The 18,896-nt window shown below is 47.1% G+C and overlaps 1 protein-coding gene across 1 annotated transcript in view; it reads left to right on the forward strand.

Annotated features, from left to right (window-relative positions):
* LOC121843683 (ELKS/Rab6-interacting/CAST family member 1-like) overlaps positions 1 to 18,603 on the forward strand; it is a gene marked incomplete at its 5' end in the record, with an annotated part of 56,817 nt that extends 38,214 nt beyond the window's left edge. The window contains one exon of the mRNA XM_042313450.1: positions 18,405 to 18,603. Within this exon, the coding sequence (XP_042169384.1) occupies positions 18,405 to 18,588 (184 nt within the window). The remainder of the gene's footprint in view (positions 1 to 18,404) is intronic.
* Between the last annotated feature and the right edge of the window lie 293 nt (positions 18,604 to 18,896).

Here is an 18,896-nt window from a genome sequence, read left to right on the forward strand (position 1 = left end):
ATAGGGTTCTGTTCCCCCTACTCCCTTCATACCATAGGGTTCTGTTCCCCCTACTCCCTTCATACCATAGGGTTCTGTTCCCCCTACTCCCTTCATACCATAGGGTTCTGTTCACTCTACTCCCTTCATACCATAGGGTTCTGTTCATCCTTCATACCATAGGGTTCTGTTCACCCTTCATACCATAGGGTTCTGTTCATCCTTCATACCATAGGGTTCTGTTCACCCTTCATACCATAGGGTTCTGTTCACCCTTCATACCATAGAGTTCTGTTCACCCTTCATACCATAGGGTTCTGTTCACCCTTCATACCATATGGTTCTGTTCACTCTACTCCCTTCATACCATAGGGTTCTGTTCCCCTACTCCCTTCATACCATAGGGTTCTGTTCATCCTTCATACCTAGGGTTCTCCCTTCATACCATAGGGTTCTGTTCATCCTTCATACCATAGGGTTCTGTTCATCCTTCATACCATAGGGTTCTGTTCACCCTTCATACCATAGGGTTCTGTTCCCCCTACTCCCTTCATACCATAGGGTTCTGTTCACTCTACTCCCTTCATACCATAGGGTTCTGTTCCCCCTACTCCCTTCATACCATAGGGTTCTGTTCACTCTACTCCCTTCATACCATAGGGTTCTGTTCACTCTACTCCCTTCATACCATAGGGTACTGTTCACCCTACTCCCTTCATACCATAGGGTTCTGTTCACTCTACTCCCTTCATACCATAGGGTTCTGTTCACTCTACTCCCTTCATACCATAGGGTTCTGTTCACTCTACTCCCTTCATACCATAGGGTTCTGTTCAACCTTCATACCATAGGGTTCTGTTCACCCTTCATACCATAGGGTTCTGTTCACTCTACTCCCTTCATACCATAGGGTTCTGTTCACTCTACTCCCTTCATACCATAGGGTTCTGTTCACTCTACTCCCTTCATATCATAGGGTTATGTTCACTCTACTCCCTTCATACCATAGGGTTCTGTTCACTCTACTCCCTTCATACCATAGGGTTCTGTTCACTCTACTCCCTTCATACCATAGGGTACTGTTCACTCTACTCCCTTCATACCATAGGGTTCTGTTCACTCTACTCCCTTCATACCATAGGGTTCTGTTCACCCTTCATACCATAGGGTTCTGTTCATCCTTCATACCATAGGGTTCTGTTCATCCTTCATACCATAGGGTTCTGTTCCTTCCCATAGGGTTCTGTTCATCCTTCATACCATAGGGTTCTGTTCACTCTACTCCCTTCATACCATAGGGTTCTGTTCACCCTTCATACCATAGGGTTCTGTTCACTCTACACCCTTCATACCATAGGGTTCTGTTCACTCTACACCCTTCATACCATAGGGTTCTGTTCACTCTACTCCCTTCATACCATAGGGTTCTGTTCACTCTACTCCCTTCATACCATAGGGTTCTGTTCACTCTTCTCCCTTCATACCATAGGGTTCTGTTCACCCTTCATATCATAGGGTTCTGTTCATCCTTCATACCATAGGGTTCTGTTCACCCTTCATACCATAGGGTTCTGTTCACTCTACTCCCTTCATACCATAGGGTTCTGTTCACTCTACTCCCTTCATACCATAGGGTTCTGTTCACCCTTCATATCATAGGTTTCTGTTCATTGTTCATACCATAGGGTTCTGTTCACCCTTCATACCATAGGGTTCTGTTCATCCTTCATACCATAGGGTTCTGTTCATCCTTCATACCATAGGGTTCTGTTCACCCTTCATACCATAGGGTTCTGTTCCCCACTCCCTTCATACCATAGGGTTCTGTTCACTCTACTCCCTTCATACCATAGGGTTCTGTTCCCCTACTCCCTTCATACCATAGGGTTCTGTTCACTCTACTCCCTTCATACCATAGGGTTCTGTTCACTCTACTCCCTTCATACCATAGGGTTCTGTTCACCCTACTCCCTTCATACCATAGGGTTCTGTTCACTCTACTCCCTTCATACCATAGGGTTCTGTTCACTCTACTCCCTTCATACCATAGGGTTCTGTTCACTCTACTCCCTTCATACCATAGGGTTCTGTTCACTCTACTCCCTTCATACCATAGGGTTCTGTTCACCCTTCATACCATAGGGTTCTGTTCACCCTTCATACCATAGGGTTCTGTTCACTCTACTCCCTTCATACCATAGGGTTCTGTTCACTCTACTCCCTTCATACCATAGGGTCATTGTAGCTGGGGATTTTAACAAGGCTAATCTGAAAACAAGACTCCCTAAATTTTATCAGCATATCGATTGCGCAACCAGGGGTGGAAAGACCCTGGATCATTGTTACTCTAACTTCCGCGACGCATATAAGGCCCTGCCCCGCCCCCCTTTCGGAAAAGCTGACCACGACTCCATTTTGTTGATCCCTGCCTACAGACAGAAACTAAAACAAGAAGCTCCCACGCTGAGGTCTGTCCAACGCTGGTCCGACCAAGCTGACTCCACACTCCAAGACTGCTTCCATCACGTGGACTGGGAGATGTTTCGTATTGCATCAGACAACAACATTGACGAATACGCTGATTCGGTGTGCGAGTTCATTAGAACGTGCGTTGAAGATGTCGTTCCCATAGCAACGATTAAAACATTCCCTAACCAGAAACCGTGGATTGATGGCAGCATTCGTGTGAAACTGAAGGCACGAACCACTGCTTTTAATCAGGGCAAGGTGTCTGGTAACATGACTGAATACAAACAGTGCAGCTATTCCCTCCGCAAGGCTATCAAACAAGCTAAGCGCCAGTACAGAGACAAAGTAGAATCTCAATTCAACGGCTCAGACACAAGAGGTATGTGGCAGGGTCTACAGTCAATCACGGACTACAGGAAGAAACCCAGCCCAGTCACGGACCAGGATGTCTTGCTCCCAGGCAGACTAAATAACTTTTTGCCCGCTTTGAGGACAATACAGTGCCACTGACACGGCCTGCAACGGAAACATGCGGTCTCTCCTTCACTGCAGCCGAAGTGAGTAAGACATTTAAACGTGTTAACCCTCGCAAGGCTGCAGGCCCAGACGGCATCCCCAGCCGCGCCCTCAGAGCATGCGCAGACCAGCTGGCCGGTGTGTTTACGGACATATTCAATCAATCCCTATACCAGTCTGCTGTTCCCACATGCTTCAAGAGGGCCACCATTGTTCCTGTTCCCAAGAAAGCTAAGGTAACTGAGCTAAATGACTACCGCCCGTAGCACTCACATCCGTCATCATGAAGTGCTTTGAGAGACTAGTCAAGGACCATATCATCTCCACCCTACCTGACACCCTTGACCCACTCCAATTTGCTTACCGCCCAAATAGGTCCACAGACGATGCAATCTCAACCACACTGCACACTGCCCTAACCCATCTGGACAAGAGGAATACCTATGTGAGAATGCTGTTCATCGACTACAGCTCGGCATTCAACACCATAGTACCCTCCAAGCTCGTCATCAAGCTCGAGACCCTGGGTCTCGACCCCCGCCCTGTGCAACTGGGTACTGGACTTCCTGACGGGCCGCCCCCAGGTGGTGAGGGTAGGCAACAACATCTCCTCCCCGCTGATCCTCAACACTGGGGCCCCACAAGGGTGCGTTCTGAGCCCTCTCCTGTACTCCCTGTTCACCCACGACTGCGTGGCCATGCACGCCTCCAACTCAATCATCAAGTTTGCGGACGACACAACAGTGGTAGGCTTGATTACCAACAACGACGAGACGGCCTACAGGGAGGAGGTGAGGGCCCTCGGAGTGTGGTGTCAGGAAAATAACCTCACACTCAACGTCAACAAAACTAAGGAGATGATTGTGGACTTCAGGAAACAGCAGAGGGAACACCCCCCATCCACATCGATGGAACAGTAGTGGAGAGGGTAGCAAGTTTTAAGTTCCTCGGCATACACATCACAGACAAACTGAATTGGTCCACTCACACAGACAGCATCGTGAGGAAGGCGCAGCAGCACCTCTTCAACCTCAGGAGGCTGAAGAAATTCGGCTTGTCACCAAAAGCACTCACAAACTTCTACAGATGCACAATCGAGAGCATCCTGGCGGGCTGTATCACCGCCTGGTATGGCAACTGCACCGCCCTCAACCGTAAGGCTCTCCAGAGGGTAGTGAGGTCTGCACAACGCATCACCGGGGCAAACTACCTGCCCTCCAGGACACCTACACCACCCGATGCTACAGGAAGGCCATAAAGATCATCAAGGACATCAACCACCCGAGCCACAGCCTGTTCACCCCGCTGCCATCCAGAAGGCGAGGTCAGTACAGGTGCATCAAAGCTGGGACCGAGAGACTGAAAAACAGCTTCTATCTCAAGGCCATCAGACTGTTAAACAGCCACCACTAACATTGAGTGGCTACTGCCAACACACTGTCAATGACACTGACTCTACTCCAGCCACTTTAATAATGGGAATTGATGGGAAATGATGTAAATATATCACTAGCCACTTTAAACAATGCTACCTTATATAATGTTACTTACCCTACATTGTTCATCTCATATGCATACGTTGATACTGTACTCTATATCATCGACTGCATCCTTATGTAATACATGTATCACTAGCCACTTTAACTATGCCACTTGGTTTACATACTTATCTCATATGTATATACTGTACTCGATATCATCTACTGTATCTTGCCTATGCTGCTCTGTACCATCACTCATTCATATATCCTTATGTACATATTCTTTATCCCCTTACACTGTGTTTGACAGTAGTTTTTTTTGGAATTGTTAGTTAGATTACTTGCTCGTTATTACTGCATTGTCGGAACTAGAAGCACAAGCATTTCGCTACACTCGCATTAACATCTGCTAACCATGTGTATGTGACAAATAAAATTTGATTTGATTTGATTTATTTTGATTTTTTGGGTTCTGTTCACTCTACTCCCTTCATATCATAGGGTTATGTTCACTCTACTCCCTTCATACCATAGGGTTCTGTTCACTCTACTCCCTTCATACCATAGGGTTCTGTTCACTCTACTCCCTTCATACCATAGGGTACTGTTCACTCTACTCCCTTCATACCATAGGGTTCTGTTCACTCTACTCCCTTCATACCATAGGGTTCTGTTCACCCTTCATACCATAGGGTTCTGTTCACTCTACTCCCTTCATACCATAGGGTTCTGTTCATCCTTCATACCATAGGGTTCTGTTCATCCTTCATACCATAGGGTTCTGTTCATCCTTCATACCATAGGGTTCCTTCATACCATAGGGTTCTGTTCACTCTACTCCCTTCATACCATAGGGTTCTGTTCACCCTTCATACCATAGGGTTCTGTTCACTCTACACCCTTCATACCATAGGGTTCTGTTCACTCTACTCCCTTCATACCATAGGGTTCTGTTCACTCTACTCCCTTCATACCATAGGGTTCTGTTCACTCTACTCCCTTCATACCATAGGGTTCTGTTCACTCTACTCCCTTCATACCATAGGGTTCTGTTCACTCTACTCCCTCATACCATAGGGTTCTGTTCACTCTCCCTTCATACCATAGGGTTCTGTTCACTCTACTCCCTTCATACCATAGGGTTCTGTTCACTCTACTCCCTTCATACCATAGGGTTCTGTTCACTCTACTCCCTTCATACCATAGGGTTCTGTTCACTTCATACTCCCTTCATACCATAGGGTTCTGTTCACTCTACTCCCTTCATACCATAGGGTTCTGTTCACCCTTCATACCATAGGGTTCTGTTCTCTACTCCTTCTCTACTCACTCCCTTCATACCATAGGGTTCTGTTCATCCTTCATACCATAGGGTTCTGTTCATCCTTCATACCATAGGGTTCTGTTCATCCTTCATACCATAGGGTTCTGTTCACTCTACTCCCTTCATACCATAGGGTTCTGTTCACTCTACTCCCTTCATACCATAGGGTTCTGTTCACCCTTCATACCATAGGGTTCTGTTCACTCTACACCCTTCATACCATAGGGTTATGTTCACTCTACTCCCTTCATACCATAGGGTTCTGTTCACTCTACTCCCTTCATACCATAGGGTTCTGTTCTCCCTTCATACCATAGGGTTCTGTTCACTCTTCTCCCTTCATACCATAGGGTTCTGTTCACCCTTCATATCATAGGGTTCTGTTCATCCTTCATACCATAGGGTTCTGTTCACCCTTCATACCATAGGGTTCTGTTCACTCTACTCCCTTCATACCATAGGGTTCTGTTCACCCTTCATACCATAGGGTTCTGTTCACCCTTCATATCATAGGTTTCTGTTCATTGTTCATACCATAGGGTTCTGTTCACCCTTCATACCATAGGGTTCTGTTCACTCTACTCCCTTCATACCATAGGGTTCTGTTCATCCTTCATACCATAGGGTTCTGTTCATCCTTCATACCATAGGGTTCTGTTCACCCTTCATACCATAGGGTTCTGTTCCCCCTACTCCCTTCATACCATAGGGTTCTGTTCACTCTACTCCCTTCATACCATAGGGTTCTGTTCCCCCTACTCCCTTCATACCATAGGGTTCTGTTCACTCTACTCCCTTCATACCATAGGGTTCTGTTCACTCTACTCCCTTCATACCATAGGGTTCTGTTCACTCTACTCCCTTCATACCATAGGGTTCTGTTCACTCTACTCCCTTCATACCATAGGGTTCTGTTCACTCCCTTCTACCCCTTCATACCATAGGGTTCTGTTCACTCTACTCCCTTCATACCATAGGGTTCTGTTCACTCTACTCCCTTCATACCATAGGGTTCTGTTCAACCTTCATACCATAGGGTTCTGTTCATACCCTTCATACCATAGGGTTCTGTTCACTCTACTCCCTTCATACCATAGGGTTCTGTTCACTCTACTCCCTTCATACCATAGGGTTCTGTTCACTCTACTCCCTTTCATAGGGTTCTGTTCACTCTACACCCTTCATACCATAGGGTTCTGTTCACTCTACTCCCTTCATACCATAGGGTTCTGTTCACTCTACTCCTTCATACCATAGGGTTCTGTTCACCCTTCATACCATAGGGTTCTGTTCACTCTACTCCCTTCATACCATAGGGTTCTGTTCATCCTTCATACCATAGGGTTCTGTTCATCCTTCATACCATAGGGTTCTGTTCATCCTTCATACCATAGGGTTCTGTTCCTTCCCTTCATACCATAGGGTTCTGTTCACTCTACTCCCTTCATACCATAGGGTTCTGTTCACTCCCTTCATACCATAGGGTTCTGTTCACATACCATAGGGTTCTGTTCACTCTTCACCCTTCATACCATAGGGTTCTGTTCACTCTACACCCTTCATACCATAGGGTTCTGTTCACTTCTACTCCCTTCATACCATAGGGTTCTGTTCACTCTACTCCCTTCATACCATAGGGTTCTGTTCACTCTTCTCCCTTCATACCATAGGGTTCTGTTCACCCTTCATACCATAGGGTTCTTCATACTCCCTTCATACCATAGGGTTCTGTTCACCCTTCATACCATAGGGTTCTGTTCACTCTACACCCTTCATACCATAGGGTTATGTTCACTCTACTCCCTTCATACCATAGGGTTCTGTTCACTCTACTCCCTTCATACCATAGGGTTCTGTTCACTCTACTCCCTTCATACCATAGGGTTCTGTTCACTCTATTCCCTTCATACCATAGGGTTCTGTTCACTCTACTCCCTTCATACCATAGGGTTCTGTTCACTCTACTCCCTTCATACCATAGGGTTCTGTTCACTCTACTCCCTTCATACCATAGGGTTCTGTTCACTCTACTCCCTTCATACCATAGGGTTCTGTTCACTCTACTCCCTTCATACCATAGGGTTCTGTTCACTCTACTCCCTTCATCATAGGGTTCTCTACCCTTCATACCATAGGGTTCTGTTCACTCTACTCCCTTCATACCATAGGGTTCTGTTCACCCTTCATACCATAGGGTTCTGTTCACTCTACTCCCTTCATACCATAGGGTTCTGTTCATCCTTCATACCATAGGGTTCTGTTCATCCTTCATACCATAGGGTTCTGTTCATCCTTCATACCATAGGGTTCTGTTCACTCTACTCCCTTCATACCATAGGGTTCTGTTCACTCTACTCCCTTCATACCATAGGGTTCTGTTCACCCTTCATACCATAGGGTTCTGTTCACTCTACACCCTTCATACCATAGGGTTCTGTTCACTCTACACCCTTCATACCATAGGGTTCTGTTCACTCTACTCCCTTCATACCATAGGGTTCTGTTCACTCTACTCCCTTCATACCATAGGGTTCTGTTCACCTTCTCCCTTCATACCATAGGGTTCTGTTCACCCTTCATATCATAGGGTTCTGTTCATCCTTCATACCATAGGGTTCTGTTCACCCTTCATACCATAGGGTTCTGTTCACTCTACTCCCTTCATACCATAGGGTTCTGTTCACTCTACTCCCTTCATACCATAGGGTTCTGTTCACCCTTCATATCATAGGTTTCTGTTCATTGTTCATACCATAGGGTTCTGTTCACCCTTCATACCATAGGGTTCTGTTCACTCTACTCCCTTCATACCATAGGGTTCTGTTCATCCTTCATACCATAGGGTTCTGTTCCTTCATACCATATCCTTCATACCATAGGGTTCTGTTCACTCCCTTCATACCATAGGGTTCTGTTCCCTCTACTCCCTTCATACCATAGGGTTCTGTTCCTCTACTCCCTTCATACCATAGGGTTCTGTTCCCCTACTCCCTTCATACCATAGGGTTCTGTTCACTCTACTCCCTTCATACCATAGGGTTCTGTTACTCTACTCCCTTCATACCATAGGGTTCTGTTCACATAGGGTTCCTACTCCCTTCATACCATAGGGTTCTGTTCACTCTACTCCCTTCATACCATAGGGTTCTGTTCACTCCTTCATACCATAGGGTTCTGTTCACCCTTCTCTACTCCCCTTCATACCATAGGGTTCTGTTCACTCTACTCCCTTCATACCATAGGGTTCTGTTCACTACCTAGGGTTCTGTTCCCTTCATACCATAGGGTTCTGTTCAACCTTCATACCATAGGGTTCTGTTCACCCTTCATACCATAGGGTTCTGTTCACTCTACTCCCTTCATACCATAGGGTTCTGTTCACTCTACTCCCTTCATACCATAGGGTTCTGTTCACTCTACTCCCTTCATACCATAGGGTTCTGTTCACTCCCTTCATCATACTCCCTTCATACCATAGGGTTCTGTTCACTCTACTCCCTTCATACCATAGGGTTCTGTTCACCCTTCATACCATAGGGTTCTGTTCACTCTACTCCCTTCATACCATAGGGTTCTGTTCACTCTACTCCCTTCATACCATAGGGTTCTGTTCATCCTTCATACCATAGGGTTCTGTTCATCCTTCATACCATAGGGTTCTGTTCACTCTACTCCCTTCATACCATAGGGTTCTGTTCACTCTACTCCCTTCATACCATAGGGTTCTGTTCACCCTTCATACCATAGGGTTCTGTTCACTCTACACCCTTCATACCATAGGGTTATGTTCACTCTACTCCCTTCATACCATAGGGTTCTGTTCACTCTACTCCCTTCATACCATAGGGTTCTGTTCACTCTACTCCCTTCATACCATAGGGTTCTGTTCACTCTTCTCCCTTCATACCATAGGGTTCTGTTCACCCTTCATACCATAGGGTTCTGTTCATCCTTCATACCATAGGGTTCTGTTCACCCTTCATACCATAGGGTTCTGTTCACTCTACTCCCTTCATACCATAGGGTTCTGTTCACTCTACTCCCTTCATACCATAGGGTTCTGTTCACCCTTCATACCTCATCATATCATAGGTTTCTGTTCATTGTTCATACCATAGGGTTCTGTTCACCCTTCATACCATAGGGTTCTGTTCACTCTACTCCCTTCATACCATAGGGTTCTGTTCACTCTACTCCCTTCATACCATAGGGTTCTGTTCACCCTTCATACCATAGGTTTCCTTGTTCATACCATAGGGTTCTGTTCACCCTTCATACCATAGGGTTCTGTTTCTACCCTTCATACCATAGGGTTCTGTTCACTCTACTCCCTTCATACCATAGGGTTCTGTTCATCCTTCATACCATAGGGTTCTGTTCACCCTTCATACCATAGGGTTCTGTTCACTCTACTCCCTTCATACCATAGGGTTCTGTTCCCTCTACTCCCTTCATACCATAGGGTTCTGTTCACTCTACTCCCTTCATACCATAGGGTTCTGTTCCCTCTACTCCCTTCATACCATAGGGTTCTGTTCACTCTACTCCCTTCATACCATAGGGTTCTGTTCCCTCTACTCCCTTCATACCATAGAGTTCTGTTCACTCTACTCCCTTCATACCATAGGGTTCTGTTCCTCTACTCCTCCCTTCATACCATAGGGTTCTGTTCACTCTACTCCCTTCATACCATAGGGTTCTGTTCTACTCCCTTCATACCATAGGGTTCTGTTCACTCTACTCCCTTCATACCATAGGGTTCTGTTCACCATAGGGTTCTGTTACTACCCTTCATACCATAGGGTTCTGTTCACTCTACTCCCTTCATACCATAGGGTTCCAGGGTTCTGTTCCCTTCATACCATAGGGTTCTGTTCACTCTACTCCCTTCATACCACTCTACTCCCTTCATACCATAGGGTTCTGTTCACTCTACTCCCTTCATACCATAGGGTTCTGTTCACTCTACTCCCTTCATACCATAGGGTTCTGTTCACTCTACTCCCATCATACCATAGGGTTCTGTTCACTCTACTCCCTTCATACCATAGGGTTCTGTTCACATACCTAGGGTTCTCCCTTCATACCATAGGGTTCTGTTCACTCTACTCCCTTCATACCATAGGGTTCTGTTCACTCTACTCCCTTCTCATAGGGTTCTCCCTTCATACCATAGGGTTCTGTTCACTCTACTCTTCATACCATAGGGTTCTGTTCACTCTACTCCCTTCATACCATAGGGTTCTGTTCACTCTACTCCCATCATACCATAGGGTTCTGTTCACTCTACTCCCTTCATACCATAGGGTTCTGTTCACTCTACTCCCTTCATACCATAGGGTTCTGTTTACTCTACTCCCTTCATACCATAGGGTTCTGTTCACCCTCTGTTCCCTTCATACCATAGGGTTCTGTTCACTCTACTCCCTTCATACCATAGGGTTCTGTTCACTCTACTCCCTTCATACCATAGGGTTCTGTTCACCCTTCATACCATAGGGTTCTGTTCACTCTACTCCCTTCATACCATAGGGTTCTGTTCACCCTTCATACCATAGGGTTCTGTTCACTCTACTCCCTTCATACCATAGGGTTCTGTTCACTCTACTCCCTTCATACCATAGGGTTCTGTTCCCTCTACTCCCTTCATACCATAGGGTTCTGTTCACTCTACTCCCTTCATATCATAGGGTTCTGGTCATGTCTAGTGCACTATATAGAGGACAGGGTGTCATTAGGGACTCAGTCCAGGAGACTGTCTGTAGAGAATAAGGGGGGCCAGTTGTTCATTGGGAAACTGCTCTGTAGCCAAGCAGATGGCTGACCGGGTTGGAAACACCAAGTTTGAACATTCCTGGATATTTATGACCTGTTATACACACACACACACACACACACACACACACACACACACACACACACACACACACACACACACACACACACACACACACACACACACACACACACACACACACACACACGCGTACGCACACACACACTCATGAACATACAGACATGCATTGTGTTTGCCATTCCAACTCTACTATAAGTTATTGATCGTCCACTTAGAGAAATATATGCTTTACATCATTCAAATGACTGGATCATTAAACAGACAGTTCTGTTCTCCCTGTGAGACCCAGTTCTGTTCTCCCTGTGAGACCCTGTTCTGTTCTCCCTGTGAGACCCAGTTCTGTTCTCCCTGTGTGACCCAGTTCTGTTCTGAGACCCCTGTGAGACCCAGTTCTGTTCTCCCTGTGTGACCCAGTTCTGTTCTCCCTGTGTGACCCAGTTCTGTTCTCCCTGTGTGACCCAGTCTCTGACCCAGTTCTCCCTGTGTGACCCAGTTCTGTTCTCCCTGTGAGACCCAGTTCTGTTCTCCCTGTGTGGCCCATTTCTGTTCTCCCTGTGTGACCCAGTTCTGTTCTCCCTGTGTGACCCAGTTCTGTTCTCCCTGTGTGACCCAGTTCTGTTCTCCCTGTGTGGCCCATTTCTGTTCTCCCTGTGTGGCCCATTTCTGTTCTCCCTGTGTGACCCATTTCTGTTCTCCCTGTGTGACCCATTTCTGTTCTCCCTGTGTGACCCAGTTCTGTTCTCCCTGTGTGACCCAGTTCTGTTCTCCCTGTGTGACCCATTTCTGTTCTCCCTGTGAGACACAGTTCTGTTCTCCCTGTGAGACCCAGTTCTCCCTGTGTGACCCAGTTCTCCCTGTGAGACCCAGTTCTGTTCTCCCTGTGAGACCCAGTTCTCCCTGTGAGACCCAGTTCTGTTCTCCCTGTGAGACCCAGACACAGCATTGCATCATCTCTGCCCATCTACATTGGTCTAGTCTCTGTGTTCCCTCTGTGAGTTGCTGACACCATTCTGCACGCAGGTACACACACTCATACCCACACACACATACACACACTCACACTCATACCCCCACACACTCTCATACACACCCACACACACATACCCAGCTCCTCTAACAACAACTAGTGGTACAGACTGGACTGGACTGGGGCAATGTCTAGAATGGACTAGACTGGACTGGGGAAATGTCTGGACTGGACTACACTGGACTGGGGACATAGACTGGACTGGGGAAATGTCTAGACTGGACTGGATTGGACTAGACTGGACTGGATTGGACTAGACTGGACTTTGTCTGAGCTGGACTGGGGGAATGTCTGGACTGGATTGGACTAGACTGGACTTTGTCTGAGCTGGACTGGGGGAATGCCTGGACTGGACTTGACTGGACTGAGCTGGACTGGGGGAATGTCTGGACTGGACTGGACTAGACTGGACTAGACTTGACTGGGGTAATGTCTGGATTGGACTTGGCTGAGCTGGACTAAACTGAACTGGACTGGGCTGGGCAAATGTCTGGACTGGACTAGACTGGACTGGGCTGAGCTAGATTGGACTAGACTGGGCTGGACTGGACTGGGCTGGGCTGAGCTAGACTGGACTAGACTAGACTGGACTGGACTGGACTGGACTGGACTGGACTGGACTGGGCTGAGCTAGACTGGACTAGACTAGACTAGACTGGACTGGACTGGACTGTGTTGGACTGGACTGGACTGGGCTCTTCTCTCTACACTGCAGCATATTCTATGTCCCCAGTTAGAGCTGATACTGTGGGTTTTGTCTGTGTCTGGACATTTTGCCTGCTGGGCCTGTGTGTGTGTGTGTGTGTGTATGTGTGTATGTGTGTGTGTGTGTGTGTGTGTGTGTGTGTGTGTGTGTGTGTGTGTGTGTGTGTGTGTGTGTGTGTGTGTGTGTGTGTGTGTGTACTTGTCCTAAGCACACACCCTCCTGTAGTCTTGAGTGATCAGGTGCTATAACAGGTATGGGTTGGCCCCACTCAGCCCTGTTCCACTCAGCCCTGTTCTACTCAGCCCTGTTCCACTCAGCCCTGTTCCACTCAGCCTTGTTCCACTCAGCCCTGTTCCACTGTTCCACTCAGCCCTGTTCCACTCAGCCTTGTTCCACTCAGCCCTGTTCCACTGTTCCACTCAGCCCTGTTCCACTCAGCCCTGTTCCACTCAGCCCTGTTCTACTCAGCCCTGTTCCACTGTTCCACTCAGCCCTGTTCCACTGTTCCACTCAGCCCTGTTCCACTCAGCCCTGTTCCACTGTTCCACTCAGCCCTGTTCCACTCAGCCCTGTTCCACTCAGCCTTGTTCCACTCAGCCCTGTTCCACTGTTCCACTCAGCCCTGTTCCACTCAGCCCTGTTCCACTCAGCCCTGTTCCACTCAGCCCTGTTCCACTGTTCCACTCAGCCCTGTTCCACTCAGCCCTGTTCCACTCAGCCCTGTTCTACTCAGCCCTGTTCCACTCAGCCCTGTTCCACTCAGCCCTGTTCCACTCAGCCCTGTTCCACTCAGCCTTGTTCCACTCAGCCCTGTTCCACTGTTCCACTCAGCCCTGTTCCACTCAGCCCTGTTCTACTCAGCCCTGTTCCACTGTTCCACTCAGCCCTGTTCCACTGTTCCACTCAGCCCTGTTCCACTCAGCCCTGTTCCACTGTTCCACTCAGCCCTGTTCCACTCAGCCCTGTTCCACTGTTCCACTCAGCCCTGTTCCACTCAGCCCTGTTCCACTCAGCCCTGTTCCACTCAGCCTTGTTCCACTCAGCCCTGTTCCACTGTTCCACTCAGCCCTGTTCCACTCAGCCCTGTTCCACTCAGCCCTGTTCTACTCAGCCCTGTTCCACTGTTCCACTCAGCCCTGTTCCACTGTTCCACTCAGCCCTGTTCCACTGTTCCACTCAGCCCTGTTCCACTGTTCCACTCAGCCCTGTTCCACTGTTCCACTCAGCCCTGTTCCACTGTTCCACTCAGCCCTGTTCCACTGTTCCACTCAGCCCTGTTCCACTGTTCCACTCAGCCCTGTTCCACTCAGCCCTGTTCCACTGTTCCACTCAGCCCTGTTCCACTCAGCCCTGTTCCACTCAGCCCTGTTCTACTCAGCCCTGTTCCACTCAGCCCTGTTCCACTCAGCCCTGTTCCACTCAGCCTTGTTCCACTCAGCCCTGTTCCACTGTTCCACTCAGCCCTGTTCCACTCAGCCCTGTTCCACTCAGCCCTGTTCCACTCAGCCCTGTTCTACTCAGCCCTGTTCCACTGTTCCACTCAGCCCTGTTCCACTGTTCCACTCAGCCCTGTTCCACTCAGCCCTGTTCCACTCAGCCCTGTTCCACTGTTCCACTCAGCCCTGTTCCACTCAGCCCTGTTCCACTCAGCCCTGTTCCACTCAGCCCTGTTCCACTCAGCCCTGTTCCACTGTTCCACTCAGCCCTGTTCTACTCAGCCCTGTTCCACTGTTCCACTCAGCCCTGTTCCACTGTTCCACTCAGCCCTGTTCCACTTAGCCCTGTTACTCTCAGCCCTGTTCCACTTAGCCCTGTTACTCTCAGCCCTGTTCCACTGTTCCACTTCATATCACCTTGTTCCTCTGTAATGGGCTTTGGAGGAGCACCAGACCTCTCCTCTCAATTACATTCAATTCAAGGGGCTTTATTGACATGGGAAACATGTGTTAACATTACCAAAGCAAGTGAGGTAGAAAGTAAACAAAAGTGAAATAAACAATAACAATGAACAGTAAACATTACACTCACAGAAGTTGCAAAAGAATAAAGACATTACAAATGTCATATTATACATATACAGTGTTGTAACGATGTACAAATAGTTAAAGGACACAAGAGAAAATAAATAAACATAAATATGGGTTGTATTTACAATGGTGTTTGTTCTTCACTGGTTGCCCTTTTCTTGTGGCAACAGGTCACATCTTGCTGCTGTGATGTCACACTGTGGTATTTCACCCAGTAGATATGGGAGTTTATCAACATTGGGTTTGTTTTGTAATTCTTTGTGGGTCTGTGTAATCTGAGGGAAATATGTCTCTCTAATATGGTCATACATTTGGCAGGAGGTTAGGAAGTGCAGCTCAGTTTCCACCTCATTTTGTGGGCAGTGGGCACTTCTCTTGAGAGCCAGGTCTGCCTACGGCAGCCTTTCTCAATAGCAAGGCTATGTTCGCTCCCCTCTGTCCCCTGTATCTCTCCAGACAGGTGTTAGGACTAGTGTGGTCTGTATGTTATCTAACTGTCCTCTCCCCTGTATCTCTCCAGACAGGTGTTAGGACTAGTGTAGTCTGTATGTTATCTAACTGTCCTCTCCCTGTATCTCTCCAGACAGGTGTTAGGACTAGTGTGGTCTGTATGTTATCTAACTGTCCTCTCCCTGTATCTCTCCAGACAGGTGTTAGGACTAGTGTGGTCTGTATGTTATCTAACTGTCCTCTCCCCTGTATCTCTCCAGACAGGTGTTAGGACTAGTGTAGTCTGTATGTTATCTAACTGTCCTCTCCCCTGTATCTCTCCAGACAGGTGTTAGGACTAGTGTAGTCTGTATGTTATCTAACTGTCCTCTCCCCTGTATCTCTCCAGACAGGTGTTAGGACTAGTGTAGTCTGTATGTTATCTAACTGTCCTCTCCCCTGTATCTCTCCAGACAGGTGTTAGGACTAGTGTGGTCTGTATGTTATCTAACTGTCCTCTCCCCTGTATCTCTCCAGACAGGTGTTAGGACTAGTGTAGTCTGTATGTTATCTAACTGTCCTCTCCCCTGTATCTCTCCAGACAGGTGTTAGGACTAGTGTGGTCTGTATGTTATCTAACTGTCCTCTCCCCTGTATCTCTCCAGACAGGTGTTAGGACTAGTGTAGTCTGTATGTTATCTAACTGTCCTCTCCCCTGTATCTGTATACTTCCGGCCCTTCTTTGGACACTGTGTTAACAACCCTCCAGGCAAGCTTCAATGCCATACAACTCTCCTTCCGTGGCCTCCAATTGCTCTTAAATACAAGTAAAACTAAATGCATGCTCTTCAACCGATCGCTACCTGCACCTACCCGCCTGTCCAACATCACTACTCTGGACGGCTCTGACTTAGAATACGTGGACAACTACAAATACTTAGGTGTCTGGTTAGACTGTAAACTCTCCTTCCAGACCCATATCAAACATCTCCAATCCAAAGTTAAATCTAGAATTGGCTTCCTATTTCGCAACAAAGCATCCTTCACTCATGCTGCCAAACATACCCTTGTAAAACTGACCATCCTACCAATCCTCGACTTTGGCGATGTCATTTACAAAATAGCCTCCAATACCCTACTCAACAATTTGGATGCAGTCTATCACAGTGCAATTCGTTTTGTCACCAAAGCCCCATATACTACCCACCATTGCGACCTGTACGCTCTCGTTGGCTGGCCCTCGCTTCATACTCGTCGCCAAACCCACTGGCTCCATGTCATCTACAAGACCCTGCTAGGTAAAGTCCCCTTATCTCAGCTCGCTGGTCACCATAGCATCTCCCACCTGTAGCACACGCTCCAGCAGGTATATCTCTCTAGTCACCCCCAAAACCAATTCTTTCTTTGGCCGCCTTTCCTTCCAGTTCTCTGCTGCCAATGACTGGAACGAACTACAAAAATCTCTGAAACTGGAAACACTTATCTCCCTCACTAGCTTTAAGCACCAACTGTCAGAGCAGCTCACAGATTACTGCACCTGTACATAGCCCACCTATAATTTAGCCCAAACAACTACCTCTTTCCCAACTGTATTTAATTTATTTATTTATTTTGCTCCTTTGCACCCCATTATTTTTATTTCTACTTTGCACATTCTTCCATTACAAAACTACCATTCCAGTGTTTTACTTGCTATATTGTATTTACTTTGCCACCATGGCCTTTTTTGCCTTTACCTCCCTTCTCACCTCATTTGCTCACATCGTATTTAGACTTGTTTATACTGTATTATTGACTGTATGTTTGTTTTACTCCATATGTAACTCTGTGTCGTTGTATCTGTCGAACTGCTTTGCTTTATCTTGGCCAGGTCGCAATTGTAAATGAGAACTTGTTCTCAACTTGCCTACCTGGTTAAATAAAGGTGAAATAAATAAATAAAAATCTCTCCAGACAGGTGTTAGGACTAGTGTAGTCTGTATGTTATCTAACTGTCCTCTCCCCTGTATCTCTCCAGACAGGTGTTAGGACTAGTGTAGTCTGTATGTTATCTAACTGTCCTCTCCCCTGTATCTCTCCAGACAGGTGTTAGGACTAGTGTAGTCTGTATGTTATCTAACTGTCCTCTCCCTGTATCTCTCCAGACAGGTGTTAGGACTAGTGTAGTCTGTATGTTATCTAACTGTCCTCTCCCCTGTATCTCTCCAGACAGGTGTTAGGACTAGTGTGGTCTGTATGTTATCTAACTGTCCTCTCCCTGTATCTCTCCAGACAGGTGTTAGGACTAGTGTGGTCTGTATGTTATCTAACTGTCCTCTCCCCTGTATCTCTCCAGACAGGTGTTAGGACTAGTGTGGTCTGTATGTTATCTAACTGTCCTCTCCCCTGTATCTCTCCAGACAGGTGTTAGGACTAGTGTGGTCTGTATGTTATCTAACTGTCCTCTCCCCTGTATCTCTCCAGACAGGTGTTAGGACTAGTGTAGTCTGTATGTTATCTAACTGTCCTCTCCCTGTATCTCTCCAGACAGGTGTTAGGACTAGTGTAGTCTGTATGTTATCTAACTGTCCTCTCCCTGTATCTCTCCAGACAGGTGAAGGACCAGACTAAGACGGTGGCCCACCTGAAACATAAGGAGCAGGTGGAGAAGAGTAAGAACGCCCAGCTGGTGCAGGAGGTCAGGAAGAGAGAGGACAACCTCAATGAGAGCTCTCAACACGTCAAGGTGAGAGAGGTGTTTCTCTTGTTCCACTCTATGTCTGATGATGTGTGAAGGCTGTGTACACTCTGTCCCCATAGGACAACCCTTTTTGGTTCTAGGTAGAACCATTTGTGTGTGTGTGTGTCCACAGAGGGTCCTACGTGGAACACAAAAGGGTTCTACGTGGAACCAGATAGTCATTTGTTTCTAAGAGTGTAGAGGCCTCATTGTAGAACAAACATTTCTTTCTCCTCCCCCTCTCTCTCATTTTCTCCATCATTATTTTTCTGTTTCTCGTTCTCTCACTCTCTCTGTCCTCTCCGTCCTCTCTTTCCTATTTGTCCTCTCTGTCCTCTCTGTCCTCTCTCTCCTTTCTGTCC

The sequence above is a fragment of the Oncorhynchus tshawytscha genome, unplaced genomic scaffold, assembly GCF_018296145.1.
Source record: "Oncorhynchus tshawytscha isolate Ot180627B unplaced genomic scaffold, Otsh_v2.0 Un_contig_19569_pilon_pilon, whole genome shotgun sequence".
In the NCBI taxonomy this organism is placed as follows: domain Eukaryota; kingdom Metazoa; phylum Chordata; class Actinopteri; order Salmoniformes; family Salmonidae; genus Oncorhynchus; species Oncorhynchus tshawytscha.